A 25475-nucleotide genomic window follows, 5' to 3' on the forward strand; every position below is an offset into this window, starting at 1 on the left:
ATTTGAATACAATTTGTTTTATTTACATTTCAAGGAAATAAAAAAAATTAACTTACCAGTGTCCATGAGAGCTGGAAATAAGAAATTAATTAATTAGGGAGATGAAATATTATAGAGGGAGGATATTATTAGTTTATGCTAATGAACAAATCGAAGTGTATCAATCATATTCAATTGTACCCCGAAAAAAAGCACTTGTGCCCATAATTTAGTTAAACTTGTTTCTCTATAAACTTTATAGTATAAAGTAAGCTTTATACAAGCCTTCATGGTGTTATCAAATTTCATAATTATCGGGCGTAATGATCAACCCTAGCTCCCATACAAACAAGCTCCCACATAACTAACTAACTAACTAACTAACTAACTAACTAACTAACTAACTAACTAACTAACTAACTAACTAACTAACTAACTAACTAACTAACTAACTAACTAACTAACTAACTAACTAACTAACTAACTAACTAACTAACTAACTAACTAACTAACTAACTAACTAACTAACTAACTAACTAACTAACTAACTAACTAACTAACTAACTAACTAACTAACTAACTAACTATCTAACTAACTAACTAACTAACTAACTAACTAACTAACTAACTAACTAGCTAACTAACTAACTAACTAACTAACTAACTAACTAACTAACCAACCAACCAACTAACTATATAAAATTCCATACCACAGGCTGACTAAAAACTCTCGTATTTACAAATAAAATTTATACTTGTAACACCTTGTTGTATAAAAATAACAACGAAAATAAATACAAAAGAAATGTGTCAAAAACAATTCTCATTTTCAAATACAACACTTGCCACAATACAGAGTTGCTGATTCTCGCAACATGAAACTAAAATTACAAAATTCTATTAAAAATCTAATTAATTTGACTGCATTCGACTTTACTTTGAAACAATAAATATGTAGAATAAGAATGATAAACATTATTATTCATAAAATAAATATTTGTGAAATAAAATTATGGTTATAAAATATTTGAAATTGTTTTGAGGTACAACGACAACTCTGCATTTGTTTACGAAAACAAAGAAATGAGCAAAAAGCTAAAAATGAACCTTCAACAGTCCTCTCCAAATAGACAAAATAAAAAAAGATATATGTAGATATGTCTAAATGTGTGTATATACAAAAGAAATGGTAATAAACGGAGAAGGAAACAGAAAAATAAAACTAAATAAAAGAACTACATACATATAAACATGTTGTACGTACATTGGGGTGTCGCCGAAACAATATAGAGAATCGAGGAACCAAAGTATATTAATAAAGTAGCGACATCTCTTGTTGTACAACAACATCTACAACAACCACATATATTTTGTTTTTGGAATAATTTAAGATTGTGTCAAAATAAAATTTCCTTGAACAACAATGTGAACAAAACATAAATAAAAAATATTACTTTTAAGTTAAAAATATTAACAATTTAATTATATTATTATTATATTATACAATTTATTACACTTTTAAACTACTTTAAAACCACTTTTAATTCACTTTTTCAACTTTTCACAAATTTTAACAAATAGCAAAACACAATTTAAAAATGGCGACGTAAACAATGTTAACAATTTTCAAAACAAACTTTGACAACTTGCTTCATTTATCTAGTTTAAAAAAAATAGTCAGCTGTTCAAGTGATGCTACTTTATTAATTTACTTTGCGAGGAACTAAAAGAAAAAGAACAGAAAGAAAAAACTAAAAAAAAGAAATACGATTTCAGATCAGAAATTTTCACACTCCTTGTCTGCTTTAAATTAAATGCACTCTTACAATTTAAGGGGCTTTTTATTATTTTAAAATTAAATAAAACAACAAAAAAATATATAAAGTTTTAAATAATTATAAGGAGAATAAAATAAAAAAACAAAAAGTTATTGCTAATAATAAAAAATAATAAAATTGTATGTACGTTAAAATGATTATGTTTGTGTTGTAAATGTGACGACGAGTGTTTGTTTGAAAAATTTAAAAATAAAAGAATAAATTATGGAATTATACTTAATTTAAAACACGAAGAAATAAATTCAAAATTACGTTGATAACTTAAGTGAGATTAACTATTATAAAATAAGGTAAATAAATAAAATTGCATGAAATAGTTTTCGTTCTAGTAAAAATCTAAACAAGTGCGAAATATTTTATAAATTTAAAATATTTTAAACAAAATTTATTTAGCAAAAAAGTGCACACACTTTATTTTACATTATGATTTAGAAAAACAAAAAAAAAATATGTACATTTTTCTCAAGTGGATGGATGGTTAGATGGCTGATTGGTTGTGTGGTTTTGTTGAGTGGAATAATGAAAGAAACGCCATTAATTTAATAGTGTGTTTAGAGTTTTATTTTATAAATGATGTAAATTCTTAAATAAAAAGATGCTTGAGTAGGTAAGTTACAAGAAGCCATGAGGTGTGGAATAAACAAATTAATAAAATATGTTATAGAATGCAAAATCTTTGATTTTTGCAAAATCATATGAAAAAAATTAAAGACTCCCGGAATCACTTTTCGTTAGTATACTAACAGAAAAAAACAAAAACAAAAAAAAGCAAAAAATGTAAGGAAAAATAAATGTATGCATAGTGCGCTGCCAGGGATGCGAAATCGTAATGACAAAATGTACCATGATAATAAAATAATGTACTTTTTTGCATATTTTTGCAACTTGTTTAATTAAATGGCTGATTAGATATTTTATCCAGAGACTTTTTGATTTTTTTGAATTGTTCGATATTTGTATATCAATTTCAAGAATTGTTAAGCTTATTTATTGTATAAAAAATCTAGTTTTACTAGGTACAATTTCTAAACCAACCGATAGCAACAAGTCCTTATTAAGTTTGTATTGCCAAATATCCAGATGTTTAACATTTTGATCACAATTTCGGCAGTTCGGCATTTAATCATAAAAGACATTACATATTTGTCATATCGAAAAAAAAGATTAGTTTTATCCTACAATTTTAAGATCATGTGGAATTTCAAGCTTCTCTTTATTTAAATAATATTCCTACCAAAAGTACTGGTTTAATATTTAAATTTTCAATACCATATAACTCCTAACTCCTCTTCACTTCTGTATTTGATTAATCAATCATTTTCGCTTATTTTGATTTTATACATCGTTAAATTATTAAATTTTTTATATATATATATGACTAGGTATCGAATTAGCGAATTAAATTAAAAACTTGTTTCAACGTTTATAGACTAATCATTTGTCTAAAGACTAGCCTGTTGTCTAGTCCATAGACTAGTCTGTCGTCTAGTATATAGACAAGTCTGTTGCGTAATCTATAGATTAATATTTTGTCTAATCTATGAACTAATCTATCCTATAGATTAGTCTGTTGTCGAGACTAGACACTATTATATTATTCACTAGATTCTAGACTATAAATTCTACTTTATTGCTTAAATGGACTTGTTTATTGACTAGTCTATTGACTACATATTTATATTGATTGATTAGACTACTGGCTATAGAAGCCGGTATGAAATGTTTTTGTTTTATAAAAGATATAGATTTGGTACAATCGGAATCAAAAGTGTACCTACAATTTTTTATTCCGTTTTGTACAAATGATAATCAACTCATTTGTATAAATTTTGCACAAAATAACTCATTATTTAATTTATTCCAAAAGGTACCATTCGTTCACAATCAACTATTTATTCCATCCCTCAGCTCTAACCTGATACAACCATCATGAGTGGTGTGTGTTTGCACGAATATGTGTTGTGTTGTATAGTGAAGTGATTGAGTAGTAAAGTGAGTGCGTCGTTTTTTCTTCGTGCTGTTGTTTTGTTGTAACCGTAGTTTGTGGTTAGTATTATTGTTGTTATTGTGTTGTTGGTGTATATAGTATATGGTGGTTTGTCTGTGGTCAGTCAGACAAGTCTATCAGTGAATCGACGGTGCAGTGGTGGTCGTTGGTCAGTCAATTTTGCTAATTTGTAATGTGTTTTAATAAAAAAAAACATTCTTTCCTTTTGTTTTGAGTTTTTTTGTTAGTTTTTTGCTAACGACAGTTATGTATTTTGTTCCTATTTATTCTTTGTATTTAAATTTGCAGAATTTATAAAAAAACAAAAAAAATTCATAATTATGTTCAATTGAAAGAACCTTTAGTATATTAACCCGTCCCTCAAGGTCATCCATTTATTTATAAATGATCAATTTGCAACAACAATGTTTGTAACCTTTTGTAATGTACCTATCGCATAATGCAATTCTATGACAAGAAATGGAAATATAAAACATAATTACAACCCTTTTTAAAATTATTGCTGCTAAATAAAATTAAGTTGCAATACACAACACCTGTTCACTGGAGAGTAGGTTTTGTTTTAACGTTTTTATTACGTAGGATACATTATCATATTGGACTTAAGAGATTCTAGAGAGTGCTACTATTTAAAATTTTCTAATTGGAAAAAATACTAAATACTAACTTGCTATTCAGTTTAAAATTATTGCAATTAATTGTCATTTTAATTAAGAATTAAATTTAAGTTTGAATAAAAAGAAATTTTGAATTTCGCTGTTATTATTTATTCATCTTTGAATTGTAATCTTAATTACAGAAAGTCTTGTCAAATTTGGAATTCGAAAGTCTAGTTCAATTATATTCATTCTGAGTAAAATTTGTATAATTTAAATTAAAATCTAAGATTTTTGCACATAGGATATAAATAGTTTCTAAATTACTTCTTGGAGTCTTTAACAAATAGTTCATTGGAGCTAATTAGATTTTAGTGAAGCCAACTGAACTAGAATTGATCTAGAACAGAACTAGAACTGAACTAGCACTGAACTAGAACTGAACTAGAACTGAACTAGAACTGAACTATAACTGAACTAGAACTGAACTAGAACTGAACTATAACTGAAATAGAACTGAACTAGAACTGAACTAGAACTGAACTAGAACTGAACTAGAACTGAACTAGAACTGAACTAGAACTGAACTAGAACTGAACTAGAACTGAACTAGAACTGAACTAGAACTGAACTAGAACTGAACTAGAACTGAACTAGAACTGAACTAGAACTGAACTAGAACTGAACTAGAACTGAACTAGAACTGAACTAGAACTGAACTAGAACTGAACTAGAACTGAACTAGAACTGAACTAGAACTGAACTAGAACTGAACTAGAACTGAACTAGAACTGAACTGGAACTGAACTAGAACTGAACTAGAACTGCACTAGAATTAAATTCGTTTTTATAAATCATCAGTGAGCTCTATTCAAATTGTAACATTAAAATTGTTATTCCAGGATTTTGTATAAAACAATAAATACATTTCCCTTTCCCTAGTCCATAGTTCATTACAAGATTATTCATTTATTTTATGTATAGCAGATATATGCAATACACTTCAAATTATATATTTAAATTAAATTATCTTTCAAATTCCTTTAAGAGCACAATAAGTTTATAAAACATTTTGTAAAATATGTATTTACTGCCACAAAACTTTACTGATTCCACTCAACATTTTATAAACCACACTATAATTTTAAATTATTATATGAACTATGTATCTCCCACACTATATTTAATATTTTAGTCATACTAATTTATCTCCATCTGTACTTTTTTTTATTATTTATTTTAAAGAGTTAAACTACAACGATATCAACAGAAGCAATTGCAGTAGTAGAAAAAAAGGAAAAGAACAACAAGTAGTAGAAGAAGGAAAAAAACTACAAATATTATTAAGCAGACCTTAATCAACACAATAAGCTCAGCTAAAAGAAACACACACACACACACAAAACAAAAGTCCAACAACAAAATGGATGAAAACGAACAAGAGTTAAAAAGTCCCATGAAACGAGTTGGATCCACCCGTAAGGTGTTTCTATTCAATAATATACGACAACAATTAAACGAACATTTAAGGTGCTTAGATGCCCGTGTCGAATCACAAGTCTCCCTCATACAGGAGCTACAAGATCTCTTTCGTCGAAGGGGTGAATTAGAACTAGAATACAGTAAGAATTTGGATAAACTCGTGCGTAGCCTACAGGCCAGACACAAGGAACAAAAACAGAAACGTGAACAGTGGCATATATTCTCGGCGTTCGCCTGCTGGTCGCATCTGCTTGAACAGACGCAGTCATTAAGCAAAGATCATGCCACCCTGTCAGAATTGTACTCCGTTAATATTGTTTCATCACTACAGACGACCATTGAAGATGTGCAAAGGATATATAAGAAATGCCGATCCATTGGCTACGACATACACGAAGAGATATTACGAGTATTGGAAGAGTTATATGCCACCATGAAAACCTATCAGAAATATGAAGCAGAATGGAAAGCAGCTGAAGTAAAACTAATGACTGCTGAATCCCAACAACAGAAATTAGAACACTCTATACAGAAAGAGAAACTCCGTAGTAGTAAGAAATACCGCATGATCGAAAAAGAGGTGCTGAAGCGTCGCACCAAATACTCGGATGCTCGCATGAAGGCTCTTAAGGCTAAAAATGAGTATCAACTGTGTTTGGAATCTTCCAATACAACCATACATAAGTATTTTATCGATGATTTAAGTGATTTAATTGACTGCATGGATTTGGGCTTCAGTTCCATGATCTCCAGATGCCTGGTAATGCATGTTACGGCTGATCAAGGCAGGGCTAGGGCCATCTTAAGTCAAGCAGACAATTTGGCTCATGTCATTCACCTCATCGATAGTCAACAGGATAAACAAAAGTTTATGGAACAGTATCATGCCGCTTTTATGATACCCAAACGTTTTGAATTCCAAGGCCAGTTCAGTAATGATCTGCTAGAACAAAGCGTCCAAAAGGAGCTTTATGTAGACATGGAACATCGTTTGCAATTAATAGGCCAACGTTTAAATTCATTGCGCACCGAATCGGAGGAGATCTGGAAGACACTAGAGATGGCTGAAGTTAAGTTGCTAGAACATTTCAACAGCAAGGACTGTGATGTAAGCCCCGCTTTTACGGAGCATAATAAAAGCCTTTTGCAAAAGGGCGGTGCCACAATGGCATTTAATCCCAAACTCAAGGCTGAAAAAGAAGAAGTCGAAGACTTTTATATTAATAAGATACGAGAATACATACGAGGCACATCGCGCATAGCGCGCCTCGACGCAAAAGCCAAGTATTTAAGAGAAATGCTATTGACGGACAATAATAAAGCGTTCACCACCGAAATACTGGAACATCCCATAAACAGCAAACGCAAACGAATAGGACGAAAGAATCAGTCAGGAAGACCGAAGTTATTCGGTGGTTCCTTGGAGGAATACCTTGAATGTACTGGTGAAGACATACCCTTGATCATTCGCAGTTGTATACGTGTCATAAACCTGTATGGGTTGCATCATCAAGGCATCTTTCGAGTGTCCGGATCACAAGTAGAAATAGCCAACTTCAAAGAGTCCTTCGAAAGAGGAGAAGACCCTTTGGCCGATACCACCGACGCATCTGACATAAATTCCGTTGCTGGAGTTTTAAAATTATATTTAAGGGAATTGAGAGTTCCTCTGTTTCCCAAGTTCTACTTTGAGAGTTTCATTTCGATAGCTGAGATGCAAACCAAGGGCGATATGGTTAAGGGCATACGACAATTTCTGCAAAATCTTCCCAATTCAGTGGTCATAGTCATACGCTATCTCTTTGCTTTCCTCAATCATCTGTCCGAGTATGCCGATGAGAACATGATGGACGCCTACAATCTAGCCATATGCTTTGGTCCCACACTAATGCCAGCTCCCGAGGATAAAGATCAAGTTCAGTATCAGAACCAAGTAAATGAACTTATAAAGAATATGATTATCTACCACGAAGAATTGTTCTACAAGGAACTGGGTGGTCTGGAATACGAAAAGTATATATCGCCTCACACGCTCGATATGGATGTTGGCGATTCGCCGTCTGAGGTCCTTACAGAAGATCCGGAATCGGATGCTTATCCATCAGAAGATGAATCCGAGGTGCTGGAAGCCATGGCACAGTTTGATTTCAATGCTCGTTCCAGTCGTGAGCTGTCGCTGACCAAGGGTGATTGTATAATTTTAAGAAAACAAGTATCAAACGATTGGTGGCAGGGTTCGGTTAATGGTAGAGAGGGTTTAGTACCCGACAAATACATATCGCTTAAGCTCAAAGATGAAGTACGTCTACCCGCACAAAATTCCCAATCTATGGAACATTTGTACTTAGAGAATTCTTGCTCTTCATCAACTTCAATGTTAGTAGACAATAAAGATATCGCAAAGTATGTTGTTAATGATGTTTATTTTAACAATACCAATAATTCCGCCACTTCACATGCCAATGTCGTTGCCAATGCCAATGCCGCATCCTGTTCTTCCATCTCCCACACAAATAATATGACATCAAACGCATCAACATCTAAATCAACAGGTGGTGGTAGTAGTTGTAGTAGTCTTGCCGGCAGTGTTGGTGGCGGTGGCAGTGGCAGCGTCTCTGGCGGTTATGGTGGTGGTGGTAATAATGGTATAGGTTCTGCAACAACAACAGCAACACATCAAGCAATTGGTGGTGGTGGTGTTAGTATTGTTGGTGTTAGTGGTAATAATACTTCTACAGGTGGTGATTCTTCCTCTACTTCTTGCGTAGACGGTGCTTACTCTATTCTAACAAATGATGGCCCTTTGCATCATACGTCTACAACTCCCCCTCCTCCCCCACTTCTGCACCATTCTGCTGCAGCAGCAGCTACTGCACATACATCAACAGCACAACAAATCTCATCGACTTCATCAGCATCAATAAATGCTCTAGCAGCAGCTACTAATCACTCATTAATTAAATTTATCAAGAACAAAAACAAACAATACCACGACGAGCCGCATTCCTTTGAGAATGCTATTGAATTTCAAAATGCCTACGATGAACAGATAGAAAAATTCGAGACGACCGTATAGAAGTGGAGGAATCTAAATGCACAAAGATCACAAAACGCACACATAAAAAACTATAAACGTAAAAAAAGTATCGAAAAGTAAGCAATTGAACTATATAAAACACTCTTAATTACATATTAATATTAACGGAAGTAAATTAAAGAATTCATTAACAAGTGCTATACTTACTATTTACATACTTAATAACTATTCTAAACATAAATACTCGTACTACTACAATGCATACAAATATACATAAAATACATACAGATAGTATTTGTTAACTCATTAATAGGGAAAGTGTTAGAATTTCGAATCTTTCGAAAAATTTGTAGTCTGAGCAAAATAATCTAATTTTTAAAGTCAACAATTCATTAAGTAACTGGAAATTCGAAAAAAGCTTGTTATCAATGACATTTCCGTATTAACAATACCAGACAAGTTGCGCCAAAATGAACGAAATTAATTTTCATTTATAGGTATAATCTTCAAACAGAACAACTGCTTCTTAAGATTCCTTAAAACAGAGGTTGGCTGATAGATTATGACAATTTAATAGTGTTAGTTCATTTCGAAAATAGGTCTTAATTGAAAAAATGTTAGTTTGTATAATGTAACATGTTTAGAATCTAATAATCTGTACATTTCAGTTAAAATTCAAAACAAAATAGATGACAGTTTTTATACATACAATGTTTTAACTTTTTTCAATAAGTGAATTATTATAGATTTAAACAGCTGAATCAAACAACTAGTGCCAGTGAAATTGTGTCATAAAAATCTTTTTACTAACCTAAAATGTTTAGATATTCTTTTAAAGTAGTAGTTTAAAACAAAAACTAAAATGATATTAGAATCTCCAATTGAGTCACAATTTTAACAGAACAAACAGTATATAATTTTTATAATAATATAGAAATAATACTTGGAAATTTGAATAGAGTTGCTAAATAAAAACCCTTTGCTCATAGTTGATTAAAATTTTTACTTGCCAAAGGAATGTAAAATTTTAAATTATTATTCAAAATAGTTTCAAAATTTTCTTACAAATTTAATTATTAAATTTTTTAGATTTAAAATTTTTAAGAAAATTTAATTAAATTTAAAATTTTTAAAGAAAGTTTCAAATTAAAAAAAAAAATAATTAAAAATTTTTAAAATTTATTAAAAATTTTAAATATTTTTTTTAAATTTGAATTTTTTTTTTTAATTTTAATGTTTTTAAAAATATAAAATTTTTTATAAATTTTAAAATTTATTACGTGTTATTTTTTAATTTGAAATAATATGACTGCAAAAAATAAAGAACATTAAACCGAAATCATTGTTATTTATAAGTTTTCAAAATGAAACCAAGAAACACAAAGACAAACGCTTACATTATAATAAATACTCAAAGGTTTCTTAAAATCACCGTTGCATTCAAATTAAAATTCTTTGAATAATAATAATTCACAAAACTAAAAACAATATTGATTAAAAAAAGAAATTTGGAAAATGTTAAACTAAATTCATTTATAAACATATCACAACAAATTATTTCATGAATTGAATTTTTTTAATTAAATAATTAAAATAACAACATATTTTCTGTACTATTTCCCTTAACACACAAAATTTGTCATTTTAATAACAACAAAATTGAAAAATTTTAACATTTCTTTCCACACTTGGTCGCAAAAATAATAATAAAAAAGTCAATATTTTATGCTCAAACTGAAAACTACTAAAATTATTAACACAATTTTAACAACTCAGACTTAAACTTATTAATTATAGGAATCAAAGATTAAAAAAGTAAAATGAAAATATTTTTTGAATAAAACTCAAAATCAAAAATAACTATTAAAATTATTTTTCTACTACTATTAATAATAACAACTAACAACAAAAATATTTAATTAAACAAAAAAACAAAAGAACAAACTATTACATCATTAGCATTTAAAGCAAAAACAATTTTTAAAGAAAATATTTTATTTAATAATTATACTGAACAAATTACAATGTATTTAAAAAAAATCAATGCCATAATACCATTGTTTTTGTTTTTTCCATAAGTTTTCTATGCAAAAACAAATATTTTTTATAGTTTTTGTGTTATTTTTTTTTTTAGTTAGTTAGGTATCATTTTCATTACGTCTTCAGCCTCATTAACATTAATAATAAACAATTAATAATTATCATCGTCATCAGTAGTAACATGTTCATACTTAAACATTTATATATATTTGTATATTTAAATTTGTATGTAATTAATGCATTAATAAATTTAATTGAAAATTGCATTTTTAAGAAGGAAAAAAAAATCCCAAAACTCAAGTCTCTCATAATATGCATTTTGTGACTAATTTTATAGAACTACAGATTTAGGTCTTATAATTTTTTTTATTTTTATAGCTGTATGTATTATTATTAATTTTCATCATATTGTATTTTTATGTAACATTTTATTTTTTTAAATTTTTGTGTTTTAGCTTAGAATTTTTGAGCCCTAGGTCTCGTTTACTATACAATATATAAAAATAATATAAAATATATTTGCTATTTTTTACAAAAATTACTCATATTTAACTCAAAGAGTGAGAAGATTTTATTTCTCTAATAAATTTGCTTGATTTTATAGTTTTGCAGAGTAGTGTTATTTTTTTTTAATTAGTTTTTTATTTAATTTCCCATTTTTCGGTATCTTTACATCATTTTCAATAGTAAATATCAATAACAATTGAACATAGTATCTCAACGATAACTGTTCAGTAATTGTAAATGGTGTAAAATTCGAATTTTTCGTAGGATTTTTAATTTATGGTGACAATTTCAATTTTATTGCAATAATAAAATTCAAATTTTCTAAATTAAAATAAAACAAATACGGACAATATATAATCTCATTATCGTGATCTTATCATCAACAAAATAAAAAAAACATCATCCTCATCAATATTATTATGTCATCGAAAGTAGAAGTATTTTACAGTAGAATTATAAAGCAAAGAACAAACAAAAAAAATAAATATAAATTGGATAAAAACCATATGGATTGTGTTTGTTTAATTGCTGTCAATCAGTTTAGTTTTCAACAAGTTGAATATTTCTTTTTTTATTTGTCTTTTTCGTCGAATACAATTCAATCTTCATTCAAAAACAAACAAAAAATAATAAAAAACATTTATTAGAATTTTAAATAATTTATGGTAGTTATTACGTATTAATAATATTACAAATAAAAATAAAAACAACAACTACGATTACTCATTGCAAGTGAAAAAAAGGATAAAATAAAAGAAAAAAAAATGAAGCATATAACTTCTTATCATTAAATTAAAACATATACATTCATATAAACTATATATTTTTAAATAAAAATACATATTAAAAATACTTTCAAAAAGTTAAAAAATATTAAATTCAATTGTGTTTTATTTCGAGAAGTATTAGGAATAAGAAGTTATTTATAAGATTTATTGGTTTTAATAAAAAACATCGCATACATTTTTTTTTTTGATTTTCATTAATTTTTATTTTTTTATTTATTTATTTTTATTTATTTTATTTATTTTCATTTTATTTAATCGAGCCCTAAAGGGCCATATATGATTAATATATTATAATTGGTAATGTTTGTACAACTATGTATAATCTAATTATATACATTTATATATATGAAATTACAATTTTATAAATTCTTTATGCTGGAAATTAGCTACATAAAATTCTCCAAGTATTTCTTTTTAATAACTGGAATGGAAAGATTGAAGTTCTTTAATTCAATGGGAAGCGAATTCCATAACCTTGATGTTCTTATTAAAAATGATCTCTCAAACGAGGAATTTGATATTCGGGGCAGTAATATATGAGGATTTCGCGTAGACTGCGATAAATTAAAGCATCTAAAAAGAGCCTCTGGTGATTTATCTTTCATTATGCGATACATTATTGTCAAATTATGAACATTAATAAAATTTCTAAATGAGCATGATAAAAATCGCGTTGCATAACCGGATACATGATCTCTTATATTAAGCCTAAATACATATCTTATTATTCGATTAAATACAAGCTGCAGTCTCCTAATTTGACTTCCAGTTGTTCCACTGTATATCTCTAAACAATACCGAATATGTGTCATTAGAAGTGATTGGGCTAGATTGATTCTTACCCGTAGTGGTAAGTGACAATCTAAATTATATAAAGTACGCAATACACAACAGACTTTAGCAGAAACGTCCGATATATGGTGCCCAAAATTTAAGCCACTGTCTAATGTTACACCCACTTCATTGTGTCAACAAAGTCAACATTAATTCCATCAAAAGTAATATTTATATATTCTCTATATCCGTTACTTAAACCGAATGCCAATGCTTTTGTCTTCCCTGGATTAAACTTAAGTTTATTAACGGTGGCCCAAATAAGAGTCTGGTTCAACACATAATTTATTGTAACTTCATGTGCATCAATAAATTCCTTATCCCCGCTAAACAGTAAATTAATGTCGTCGGCAAACATGTATGTGTGACATCTATTATTATCTATAAATTTAGAGTAATCATTTACATACAATAAAAACAACCATGGGGACAAAATAGAGCCTTGTGGCAATCCACTGGCATACTCCTTTACTGTAGATTTAATACCCTTTAAGCCCACATATTGCTTTCTGCCAAATAAATACGAGTAAATGAGACGACATGATACGGATGAAAAATTAAATTGGGAATGTAACTTATTCACCAAAATGTTATAATTAATTGTATCAAATGCCCTACTTAAATCTAGGGAAATTAATGTTGATACCCTTTTATTTTCCAAATCACTACGAACTTTTTCAGTTAGCGCTAGCAATAGTGTTGAAGTACTCCCACCTGCTCGAAACCCAAAATGGCTATCATCCAATAATTTTCTTGAGTTTACATGGTTTATAATTTGGTCCTTAAGTATTGCCTCAAACACTTTTGCCAATGAATTCAAAATGCTTATTGGTCTGAAGTTTTCCAATACATTTGTCCCTATTTTCTTTTTAACTGGTACAATACGGGAAATCTTCCATTCATTAGGATACATTGAGGTGGTTAAAATTGTGTTGTAGATATGTATAAGATAACATTCAATGAAGGGATATATTTTCTTCAAAAATTTTACGGGAATATTATCAGGACCTAGTGAATTAGATTTCACAAGAGAAAAATGGTATTGAAGTTCAACTCTTTCTATACATCTAAAAGTGAATCCTGTGTTCGAAAAAGAAGTAAAATCAGGTGTGGAATCAATGTTCTCAGACTGTGATACAAAGTAATTATTGAAGGTATCAGGATCATGGTAATCCAAAGGATTGAAATCTTTCCCACCAATCCTACTATTAAGAATCTTCCACATTCCTCTATTATCACAATTATCAAATCTTGAAGACCAGTATTCAGCCTTATGTCTTCTCAAAATTTTTTTTACTCTGTTTCTATATCTACAGTATGTTTATTAGAGTTTACATTAAATTTATTTGTACACAGTTTCATAGTGATACCAATGTTTATAAGTGAATTTTGATCTTCAATTCATTTTCTGAAGGGTACTTTTTATGAGGGCTAGGGTCAAATGAGGATCGATCATTACTTCAATAGTTATTATAATTGTAACCTAAGTTTTATCGTTTTCTTAGAAATTGGTTTGTTCGCTATTTAGCGAGTTCACTCGGAGGCCTTGTGGCCCATTGTGATACCCTTAGAATTACCATTCTCTTATGTTGAGAGATTGGTTTCCCTAACTAATTTCGTTGACTACTTGGTTCTTGCGGTCCCCTTGAAAACCAGCCGGCTTTTCTAATAAAACCGATAATGTTTACTAGTAATAGTCCAGATCATGGAAAAGACCTCTACCAAGATATAGTAGTATGTGCTCTTGTAAGGCTGGACAGTCACACAGAAGGCGTTGTACCAATTTCTCTTCTTTCTCATCCAAACAGCTTCTACAGTAGTTTCCGACATATGTCCAATCATACAGTACACAGTAATTATACAAGTGAGAAGCCTAATCGAGTTTTTACAAGAAGACAAGACAGTCCTAGACCTATCCGATGTAAGAGTGTGCCAGAGAAGTCTCGATATTCTACAAGTGGTTATATTTGACCACCTGAGTTCCGTCTCACTTAAAGCACAGTTTTTTCTGAAGGGTACTTTGTATAGGGTCTAGGGTCAAATGAGGACCGATCATTACGACAATAGTTATTATAATTGAAACCTAAGTTTTATCGTTTTCTTAGAGATACTATGAGCTCAAAAGCGATATTCGGGGGTTGTATGGGGACTAGAGGAAATATTGAGCCGATTTTAAACATTTTGGCAAATTTCATATTATCGTTAAATTTGCGTCCTGTAAAAAACGAACCGAAGATACTCTATTTCAAGAAACACAAAACAATTTCTCTTGTGATATTAAGTGAAGAGTCAAGCCTACCTTAAACGACATAAATCAAGGTTGTCCATAGTGATAAACTTTTAGTAACAGTACAACTACTTCAAGCAAACTCAACTAGTTTAAAGTGCTTGCAGAAAAAAAAACTACTGAAGAAAGGTCTCCAACAGGTTTCTTACATACTTAACTGCTCTACCACACTTTTTATAAAGAAATTACGGACTGACCCCCCTAATCATAAAAGTTGTTGATAGTTTATTGTAGGAATTTCCCATTTATTTCACAATTAAGAATGTGTTAGATAAAATTCCATTGATATTGAGATGGAATACTAATGTGGACAATTCAAATACTTCAATTTAACATAAACATCTCTTTTTCTTATATTAAAATAAAAAAACTTACCAAAATGAGAAAGAAGTCTTCATATTTGTCCAAGCTGCACTTTAACAAAATCAACAAAACAAACACCAAAATACTTTAAAATCAATCACTAAATACACATAAACACATATTTTTGACAATATTCAACAAATAAACACATAATTTCACATATTTTAAAATTTTAACACAATTTTACAATTTTCTCTGACAAATTCCTATTCGTTTTACAAAATAACTGTAAAAATGCCATTTTTATTTCACCACTTGTAAACAAATTTGTTTCATTCCAAAATGGAATGAAACACAACACAAAATAAGAGATGACACATTTTAATTCAAAACAACTGTCAATATAAATATGGCATCCTTAGCCAAAAAAAAAAAATGTAAACATAACCAAACAATAACAAACGTTTAAAAGAGAGGAAAACATCTTTTATTTGTTTATTTTTAATTTTTAAACAATTTTATTTAATATATAAGTTAATTTTCCAAAAATATGGATCCGTCTGAAAGTAATTTAGGTAAACTAACGGAAGAATCAATAAAACGTAAAGAGCGTTTACGCCAATTAAGAGAAAAGGCCAAGAAAAATGAGGCAAATAAAAATGACCCCCAAAAAGAAGAAAAGTTACCCAAGTAAGTTTAAATTAAAAATTGTTTAAATATTTTTAACTAAATTAATAACATTTTACTTCTAGACCCATATTCCGTAGTTATAGGCCACAAAATGAAACAACCGAAGGCGAGATTTTACCCCAAGAACCTTCCGGCGACATAGAAACAGCAGTTGAAGATCAATTGGAGTTGCTGAAACAACCTATTATTATAGATGAGATTGATATAACAAATTTAGCACCCCGTAAGCCAGATTGGGATCTAAAAAGAGATGTTTCTAAGAAATTAGAGCGTTTGGAAAGAAGAACACAAAAAGCCATAGCAGAGTTAATCAGAGAAAGACTGAAAAAGAATCAGCAAGGCAATGATATATTTCAGGCAGTCAATGTGGCTACAGCTCACGCAGGAGAAACAACAAACAACGAGGATGAATGATGTGAAAATAAATATATATTTAAAATTATATTATATGCTAAATAAACAAATTAATGCTAAATGATAGATTTTTTTAAATTCAACGTCTTGCTGTTCTGCTTATATCTTTAGAAGGTCTTATATTTTCCTTGTCCAAAGGCTGCAGTTTCATTTTCAGGGAATTTATTTCTAAAAAAGTAAAAGAAATGAAGTTACATTTTCTGGTTTTAAACTGAAAAATTCGCTTACGTTCTGTATATTTCGTTTCCAAAGAATTGGCAAATTTCCTCATAGAGTCCAGCTCTCTGGGTATTTCTCTTCGTAAGGACTCCACGGTAGCCCGGAGAAAAACCAGTTCCTCTTCACGGTCTTTTAAAGCCAAATCCTTTTGTTTTATGGCCTGTTCCTGTTGCAAAGCCACTTCTGTACGCCAACCTATAGTTTTCTTCATTTTATTTAGTTCTTGATTTTGTTTCATAATTATTTGATTTGCTTTTGAAATTTCTTCGGTAGCCATTTCCAAGGCCTGCCTCTTAGTCTGACTAATTTTCTTTTCTGCTTCTAATTCTGCCACCAATTCAGCTTTATTTTTATCATACTTTTTAAGTTTTTCTTTTAATTCAGTGATCTCTTTGCGTGAATCTTGCAAATGCATTTCATGTTTACGTTCAAGATTTTTAAGAGCTGATATTTCCAAGTGTAGCTTTTCATTTTGTTCTTTAAGATTTGATATTCTTGCTTTTGAGGCAGCTAACTCTTCATTAAGCGTTTCATTTCGTTTAAGTTCTTGCCTGGTTAAGAAGAAAGTTTATCTATCTGATAATTAGAATACGACAAATTAAACTTACACTTTTTCACTTTGTATTGCACTTTTCTCCGAAACTAATTTATCTATTTGCTGCTGCAGGGCATTGATGGTCTTACGATTTCTTTCGCTATCCTGTTGTCTTTGTTCTCCCGTTTTGCGTAAGCTTTCTTGCAATTGCATCAGTTCTTCAGCATGTTTTTGGTTTATACTTCTGGTGCTTTCCATTAGATTTTCCCTTAGTTTCAAACACTCGGCATCTAATTGATCTATACGCCGTATATGATTGTGTATTTCATGTTGCAATTGTTGTGACGTTTGTTCGTGGTTAAGGCATTTTTTCTAAAATATTTAATTTATTTACTGCTAAAGCTTTAATGGATTCTTTTAAATATTTACCTGCAACACATCCAATATATTATTCATATAAAACAATACAACATTCAGGGGAGCCATACGACAGGGCAAGCATAAATGTATTAAATTCTTAAATGGACGCATTTCCACAAATTGCAATTGATAATTGCAATTCATTTGGCCAGCACTCAATACCGTATCACTTAAACCTATACCTCTAGTATCCTGCTGCAGTTGAACCAGACATATTTCCAATTTGCCAGCCTGACAGTCTTGCAATATATGGACCAGATTTTCTATAAAACCGGCAAAGGTGACATGTAATGATTGATCCTGTTTCAATTCCTGAAACGAGGTGCTATCCACCGTCGTTATATACATTTTGCGTTGATCACATTTTTCCGTCAATCTTAGTTGCTAAAGTAAAAGTTAAACATTTTTAATTAACTGATCTTTATATTAATTTTATTTTAGCTTACTATTAATCCTTTAAAATCTAGTTTTTCAGCGTAAACAAAACAGGCTTTCTGCGCTTTTAAACCATTCGAACGAAAATTTACCATTAATTCGGCCGTTGGTAAAATACATTCGACATTTTTGCTGTAATTTATATTTGCAAAGTGATCATCTTCCTGGTTGGGCATAGGAAATGAATTAAACATTTTTTTATTTTGAAAATAAATTTTAAATAATCTTTGCCAGTTTTCGTACAGTAAATAATGCTTCTTCTTTTTATAATTGCTTTGTTTACATTAAAACTTGTAGTGTAAAAACGCTCGGAGCAAGTTACCTACAGGGTTGATTTTTTTAGTATGTTTTTGAAAATTGGAAATTTTGCTGAGGCTCAGCAAAAATTTCCAATAATCGTTTTTTTATATGGACTTTATGAACTCAGCAAAGCTACTGAGAGGCGGGGTATCTCAGCAAAATTGTCGCATATGAAATATATGTGTTTGTATGTCAATCCCAGCAAATTTTGCTGAGGTAGTCTTCCTACGAGTTTCTACAACTGTGTTGTTATATTTTTTCACTCCGATATTGAATTTTCTATATTCTAATTATATATTCTTATTATATATTCTGATTATAAGAAACATGAAAGCGTGTAGAGCCCCGATTAAGTGAGAACCTGGTTCTTCAAAAGGTACATTTTAAGTTTTTGTATAATATTGAACCTAGAAACGTGAAATTAAGCATGTAGATCCCGGATTAAGTGAGGTCCTATAAAAGGGGACTTTTTGGTACATTTTCGTTCTTCAAAAGGTATTTTTTGAGTTTTCTATTAAATTGAACATAGAAACATGAAATTATGCACGTAGAGCCCGGAGAAAATGAGAATCTATAAAATGGCACTTTTTGGTACTTTTTCGTTCTTTGACTGGACTGAGCTTGCTACAAAATTTGAACCTCGAAACATGAAATTAAGCACTTAGAGCCTGGAGTAAATGAGAATCTATAAAAGGGGAACTTTATCGTACTTCGACTGGTACTTTTTGAGTTTTACATAAAATTAAACATAGAAACATACAAATAAATATGTATAAAAAGGGACATTTTAGTACTTTTTCGTTCTTCGACTGGTACTTTTTGAATTTTTTATAATATTGAACCTAGAAACATGAAATTAAGAATGTACAGCCCGGATTAAGTGATAACATATAAAAGGGGACTTTTTGGTACTTTTTATTTCTTCGACTGGTACTTTTTGAATTTTTTATAATATTGAACCTATAGACATGAAATTAAACCTGTAGGGCATGGAGTAAGTGAGAACATATAAAACGGGACTTTTTGGTACTTTTTCGTTCTTCAACTGGTACTATTTGAATTTTCTATTATAATGAACCTAAAAACATAAAACTAAGCAATCAGGGACTTGAATGAATGAAAATTTAAACTGGAGTATTTCTGGTAATTTTTCGTTCTTTAACTGGTACCTTTTGAATTTTCTAAAATATTGAATATATAAACATAAAATTAAACACGAAGTATCCTAATTGAACGAAAATTTATCTCTTTATCAAAGTGAAACTTTTGGAATATTTTTCAATCTCTTTGTGATCCCTTTAAATGATGTTGTTCTGGAAGAACTTTAACATCCATGTAAACATTTTGGGTAATAAATTGGGAGACTACCAATGAGGGGAGCGGAACCTCCCATATGAATTAAATACAAAAATTCGTTTATCTGGGAAACTAATAGGACTAAATTCTTCAATTTTGGGGGGCTTGGAGCTCCCATATGAATTAAATAGAAAAATTCGTATATCTGAGAAACTATTAGAGCTAGAATCTTCAAATTTTACTGAAGAACATTTAGAGAAATTGCAATAATTTGCGTGGAATCTCCCATATGTAACAAATTGTATATCTGGAAAACCATTGTAGTTAGAATCATCAAAATCGTTAACAGGATTTCTTATTTATATTGCTTTTAGGGTAGCACAGCACACTGGGTATAGCTAGTAAATAAACAAATAAAATATCTTTGTTTTTACGTTTTATATGGAGGATAGGGTTAAATATCGGCAGATCCTCGTAAAACTTGGAGAAAGGATTTGTTTTTAATTTTTAAGAATTTTTTATTCATCCCTGCATAATTTCTCACACAACTTTTGAGCTTGATCTGTTTTGTTGTTATAAACAATATATTTGCTTCCAAAATCCCACTTTCTGATCTCTCGGAGTCCGTTTTTATTTAAAATCGTTGAAAATTTAAAAACTAAACGTAGTTGAAAACTTAGCCGGCTTACAGTCGATTTTAAGCCGCCGCCGACATATTTAGTGTCAGTCGCCGCCGCCGTTAATATATGTCGGCGCAGTGCTCTGTCCATCACACATAAAAAAAAGCCGCGTCGAGGAAAAAAAGAGTAGATTTTATAACAAAATTTTGGAAAAATAGCTTTATTTTATTAAAACTAAAATAGGAAATTAACAAAAAACACACAAAACTAAGGAAAATGGCGGTAAGTATATTAGAGAATATTATTTTTCCACACAGATGGAAAATAACAAATTTTCTTAGCACATTTTTTTTTCTAACCAATTTGTGGAAAATTAATGGCTTTATTTTTCGCTTTTAGCAACCTACCAAAGTATTTGTTGGTAGTCTGCCACCAGGCACAAAACCAGAAGAACTAAGACGTTTATTTGAGAATTATGGTATCGTAGTGGAATGTGATGTCATGAATCGTTGTGGATTTGTGCATATGAAAAATGCCGCAATGGCGGAGAGTGCCATTGTTGCTTTAAATGCTAGTGAGTTCAAGGGCCAGTCCATAGTAGTGGAACATGGAAGAGCTAAAGAAAGAAAGCAAGGTGGCGGAGGCGGTGGTGGCCGAGGTGGTAATCAAGGTGGTGGTATGGGTCCTAGAGGAGGTAGAGGTGGTGGCAGCGGCCGTGGTATCATGGGTAAGTCTTGGTGTTCCAAAAAAAATATTTTTATAAGTAAGGCTTGAGGGAAGCCAACAAAAAGGTATTCCTTAATAATATAATAAATTCTATTTTTTGTGTTTTCCTATTAAATAATTCTATATAAAAATTAAGTTGGCTTCCCTGGCAAGCAAAATTTTAATCAAGCGGCCACTTTGCAATTGGCCGGTGTCATTATGGAACTACTGGGTGATCAACAAAACCAACTCGATGATATTTCAGGTGGCAATAACAATAATAATAATATGCCAAGAGGCGGAGGAGGTGGTGGTGAGCCTGGTTTTCGCAGAGGCGGTGGTGGTCCTGGTGGTCATCAAGGTGGTCGTGGTGGTAATTTCCAGGGTGGCCACCGTGGAGGAAATCAAAATATGAATGGTGTGGGACCAATGCGTAATCAAGGCTTTAAAGGGGACAGACCTGCCCCTTACCCTCAAGGCATGAATATGGGCGGTCCACCTAACAATCAACAAGGTGGAGGTCATCAAGGTGGCAGATTTAACAATCAGTCGAATAGAGGTGGTGCTGGCGGTCCAGCTGGTAACTTTAACCATAATCCTCGTGGTGGTAATTATGCTCCAAAACCGAATGCCAATAATTACGGTGGTGATGGCAATAATTCCTGGAATAATGATCAACGTAGAGGTATGCCTCCACAAGGTGGTCATGATTTTGCTGAAGACAATTTCTCAGGTGGTTTCAGTGGCAATATGGGTAATTCTGGCGGCGGTGGTGGTAACTTTGGTGGTCAACAAGACAGACGTGGTTTTACTTTGCCCTCAAATCAATTCCAACAGTATGGTGGTAATGCTGGTGGAAACCAATTTGGCGGTTATGGTGGCAATGATGGTGGTGACTCGTTCAATGATGATGCCATCTTCCAGAGACGCAATAATAATCCTTCAAATGGGTAAGTAGTGCAGTTATCTATTTATTTAAACAGTTGTGATAACATGCATGGAGTTTTTTTAATGGAAATTTGTAAAAATTAGCAAATTTGTTTAGTTCATAAGTGGGCAACTTTTGTTTTTATTTGTCACAGTAAAAATAACTAGTTGTTATTAATATAATTAAGCAATATGAACATAAGTTTAATTTTTGATTTATTTACTTGTTTTACTAATATTGATAAATTTCTTTTCTCTTATGCTCGCTTTGTATAACAACAGTCCTATTATCATTGATTTCAAAAGTACTGGACATGGACAAGGTGGTGGCGGCGGCGGTAGTGGTGGCAATTTCAATCGTGGTGGTAATCAAGGAGGTCGCGGAGGAGGTCAAGGAGGTAATTTCCAAAACAAACGTGGTGGTCAGGGTGGCTTCCAACAAGGAGGTGGTTTTAAACGTGGTGGACCCGGCGGCAATAACATTAATATGAACTCGGGCGATAATTACCAGCAAAACTTTCCTCCACTAGGAGGTGGTCCAGGTCAAGGTGGCTTTGGCCAAAATCGCAATCAAGGCGGTCAAGGAGGTCGTGGTGGAGGTGGTGGCGGTATGAATCGGTAAGTTATGTTTTATTGTTTACTTTATATTATACAGTTATAGGTTTTGGGAAAATTATTGTAAATCAAATTTTATTTGAAATTTACATTTAAGAAGTTTAAAGTCTTTAACGTGAAGCTTAAACGTTGTTTAAAAATGCGTTTTTATAATTGAAAATATGCTGGCAATGGATATAATAAGGGAATTTATTGGCGATATTAAAGCGTTGAAGCTACTTTTACAAAACAAGGCAAATATAACCAAAAAAGAGCAAATTAAAACTTGGTTTATTTGACTAAATTTGTAGGATTATAAAATTAATAACAAACATCTATAAAATGTATAAACATATAAACCGAAAAAGTTATAAAAACACGTTTTCTATATAAAACTGTAACAATTTTCGAAATAATAAATTTGTAATAGTCATTGTTTTACGAATAAAGTTTCTCAATCGAAACAATTATTAGATGTTTATATTCCCAAATTTCCGTTCAAAATTTTGACAAAAATATTGAAATTTTATTAGAATAAAAAAATATTATAATTTGGAAAAAATGTAATCCCCCCAATTCTATCAATTGATAGAATACGGAAATTTTAAAACTCTTTCAAGTTGCAAAAAATATTGAATAAACTGAAATAAAATTTATGAATTTTTGAAACAGACGATTCTGTTAAAGATTTTAGGTGGGACGGATAGTTGAGAAATAACTTAGTTTAGCTTAAGAACTCCATATACTATATACATATATTCTAAATAAGATAAAAAAATAAGCAAACAACTAATTTAAACAATTTATATTCTTTTAAACAGCAATGCGCCTCGACAAAATATGCCAAATCGTCGCTATTAAAATGCAAACAAGATTACTAAAGCAAAATTTTATTTAAAAGGAAAAACTAAAAATTAATTTCAATTAAAAGCAAACAAAATAAAACTATCAATAAATAGTATTTTTAAGTGTAGACATTAGACTACTAAAAAAACGTTTAAAAAAGAATACGTTACGTAACGTAAGATCGTACCAAACGCAATGAATTAGTTTTTATGCGACGTAACATTAAACGTTATATTTTAAGATTTTTTATTATTAAAAATTGATTGTTTCGACAAACAACAACTATTTTATTTGACCGAAAAAAAAAAAATAATGCGTTTTAGTTTTTTTAAACAAAATACATAATTGTAAACAAAAAAAAAATATCATCTAATTTAAAGTTTATAATCATAATTTCCATAAACCTTTATAAACTTATAAAAAAAGTATAACAATCGTTTTTTAAGAAATTCCCAACTAAACCAACAAAAGTATACATTAAAAAAATCATTTAAAAATACCTCACATTATGCGTTTTATTAAAATCGATAAAGAAAAACTAGGAATTTATCCAACCTGCAGTTTAAATTTAAACTAAAACTAACTCTTTAAAACTTCGCTTACCTCAGCAGATATTTGGACAAGTTCTTTCCAAAAGCTTAAACAGTAAAGAGATTTCAATAAAATTTCTTAAAAAAAATTTGCGGATAGTTTCTCGTAAGTACATACAAATTTACAAAATAATTTAAGAAACTAATTAATTATTTACGACAACACAGAATACATATATACGTTTCTGTCAAAAAAGTGAAATAAACTTTAAAATTAACAGGAGATTTAGTTAAACAAGCGTTGAATAACAACTACTTGGTAAAACATTTGATTAAATAATAAAATATTTAATATTTCAACTTAAATACAAGTTAAATCAAAGTTTAATTTAAATTGTGTTTCTTTTTAATGTTTATATTTTTACTAAATTCTTTTTCTAATACTTTCTTTTTACAGGCAACGTTTCTAGGGATGCAAATCATCGCAACTAAATTAGAAAAAATTTAAATCTATAATAATAAGTGTATGTTAAGTACATAACAATTTTAGTTTAATTACATTACTTACTCACCCATTATTTGTATTATGTATTAAAGTTAATGAAAAAGACTGTCTTCCGCACTATTTTGAAAGATTTTTATTTTTATTTTTTGTACTACTACTATTTTATAAGTTTTATCCAAATTTGACTTTTTTGAAATAAATCCATTACGCCAAAAAACCTTAATAATTTTATTTCTAAATAACAGATTATAAATTTTTGTTTAGTATTCTATATTCTGATTTTGGTTTTTACAGATTTTTCAGTTTTACTTTAAAATTTCTTAAAAATTATATTTCCTAGTGGGGTTTTTTTATATCTGCACTCTCTCCTATTTACGTTCTCTTTAAAAGAGAGTAATTTTTATGAATACAATAATAATAATGCCAATACATTGTAATTTGTATATCCCCACAGGGGAAAAAGAATTTCCATAATCGCTTTGGAAATAAAATTAATAAAAAAAAAAAAAATGGGGGATGTTTTGTAAGGTCTAGAGATTAGAAGGAGTTACATTGAATTAATTTAAAAGATATGTAAATATGTACTATATATATATATATTGAAAGCTTTAAGAATTAATGTATTTCTGTTGGAGTTCGATTACGGCTTAAAGAAACCAACTATAAATATTTCTCATTAAAAGATATATCTTAAAACGTAAATTAGATAATTAATGGCTGGATCAAACTAAAGGACTTAA

At 30.1% G+C, this 25475-nt stretch overlaps 4 protein-coding genes across 6 annotated transcripts; 3 read left to right on the forward strand and 1 right to left on the reverse strand.

The window, feature by feature from the left end:
* The first annotated feature begins 1696 nt into the window (after positions 1–1696).
* Positions 1697–9967, forward strand: LOC119608929 (SLIT-ROBO Rho GTPase-activating protein 1-like). Its single transcript, XM_037963522.1, has 2 exons — positions 1697–2107; positions 5667–9967. Exon 2 carries the CDS (start codon positions 5845–5847, stop codon positions 8977–8979), a length of 3135 nt encoding a protein of 1044 aa, XP_037819450.1. The 5' UTR covers positions 1697–2107; positions 5667–5844; the 3' UTR covers positions 8980–9967.
* A 6149-nt stretch (positions 9968–16116) lies between these two features.
* LOC119608932 (coiled-coil domain-containing protein 12) lies at positions 16117–16864 on the forward strand. Its single transcript, XM_037963524.1, has 2 exons — positions 16117–16389; positions 16452–16864. The coding sequence occupies exons 1-2, from the start codon at positions 16250–16252 to the stop codon at positions 16801–16803; spliced, it is 492 nt and encodes a 163-aa protein (XP_037819452.1). The 5' UTR covers positions 16117–16249; the 3' UTR covers positions 16804–16864.
* LOC119608931 (spindle assembly abnormal protein 6 homolog) lies at positions 16797–18682 on the reverse strand. Its single transcript, XM_037963523.1, has 5 exons — positions 18424–18682; positions 17987–18361; positions 17631–17929; positions 17032–17573; positions 16797–16971 (listed from the first exon to the last, which is right to left on the reverse strand). The coding sequence occupies exons 1-5, from the start codon at positions 18604–18606 to the stop codon at positions 16883–16885; spliced, it is 1488 nt and encodes a 495-aa protein (XP_037819451.1). The 5' UTR covers positions 18607–18682; the 3' UTR covers positions 16797–16882.
* A 2070-nt stretch (positions 18683–20752) lies between these two features.
* On the forward strand, positions 20753–24942 carry LOC119608941 (glycine-rich cell wall structural protein). Of its 3 annotated transcripts, none has more exons than XM_037963550.1 (5): positions 20753–20910; positions 21028–21355; positions 21599–22283; positions 22543–22878; positions 23676–24204. In XM_037963550.1, the coding sequence occupies exons 1-5, from the start codon at positions 20905–20907 to the stop codon at positions 23713–23715; spliced, it is 1395 nt and encodes a 464-aa protein (XP_037819478.1). In that variant the 5' UTR covers positions 20753–20904; the 3' UTR covers positions 23716–24204. The 3 variants fall into 3 exon arrangements, with proteins under 3 accessions (XP_037819478.1, XP_037819477.1, XP_037819476.1); XM_037963549.1 differs by lacking the exon at positions 23676–24204 and adding an exon at positions 24688–24942 and having other exon boundaries at positions 20761–20910; positions 21491–22283; XM_037963548.1 differs by having other exon boundaries at positions 20761–20910; positions 21491–22283.
* The last annotated feature ends 533 nt before the right edge of the window (positions 24943–25475 follow it).

The sequence above is a fragment of the Lucilia sericata genome, unplaced genomic scaffold (genome assembly GCF_015586225.1).
Source record: "Lucilia sericata isolate MDLA Ls3-8-SP2 unplaced genomic scaffold, ASM1558622v1 Contig000901F_arrow, whole genome shotgun sequence".
Classification (NCBI taxonomy): Eukaryota; Metazoa; Arthropoda; class Insecta; order Diptera; family Calliphoridae; genus Lucilia; species Lucilia sericata.

Bases quoted from the DNA above. Each gene is read 5' to 3' on its own strand.
- LOC119608929 (XM_037963522.1), top strand. From the start codon at position 5,845: ATGGATGAAAACGAACAAGAGTTAAAAAGTCCCATGAAACGAGTTGGA.
- LOC119608931 (XM_037963523.1), bottom strand. From the start codon at position 18,606: ATGTTTAATTCATTTCCTATGCCCAACCAGGAAGATGATCACTTTGCA. The intron at 18,362-18,423 runs GTAAGCTAAAAT...CTTTTACTTTAG, and splicing joins TAGATTTTAAAGGATTAATA to CAACTAAGATTGACGGAAAA. The intron at 17,574-17,630 runs GTAAGTTTAATT...CTTCTTAACCAG, and splicing joins GCAATACAAAGTGAAAAAGT to GCAAGAACTTAAACGAAATG.
- LOC119608941 (XM_037963548.1), top strand. The intron at 22,284-22,542 runs GTAAGTAGTGCA...GTATAACAACAG, and splicing joins AATAATAATCCTTCAAATGG to TCCTATTATCATTGATTTCA. The intron at 22,879-23,675 runs GTAAGTTATGTT...TCTTTTAAACAG, and splicing joins GGTGGTGGCGGTATGAATCG to CAATGCGCCTCGACAAAATA.
- LOC119608932 (XM_037963524.1), top strand. From the start codon at position 16,250: ATGGATCCGTCTGAAAGTAATTTAGGTAAACTAACGGAAGAATCAATA. The intron at 16,390-16,451 runs GTAAGTTTAAAT...TTTTACTTCTAG, and splicing joins AAAGAAGAAAAGTTACCCAA to ACCCATATTCCGTAGTTATA.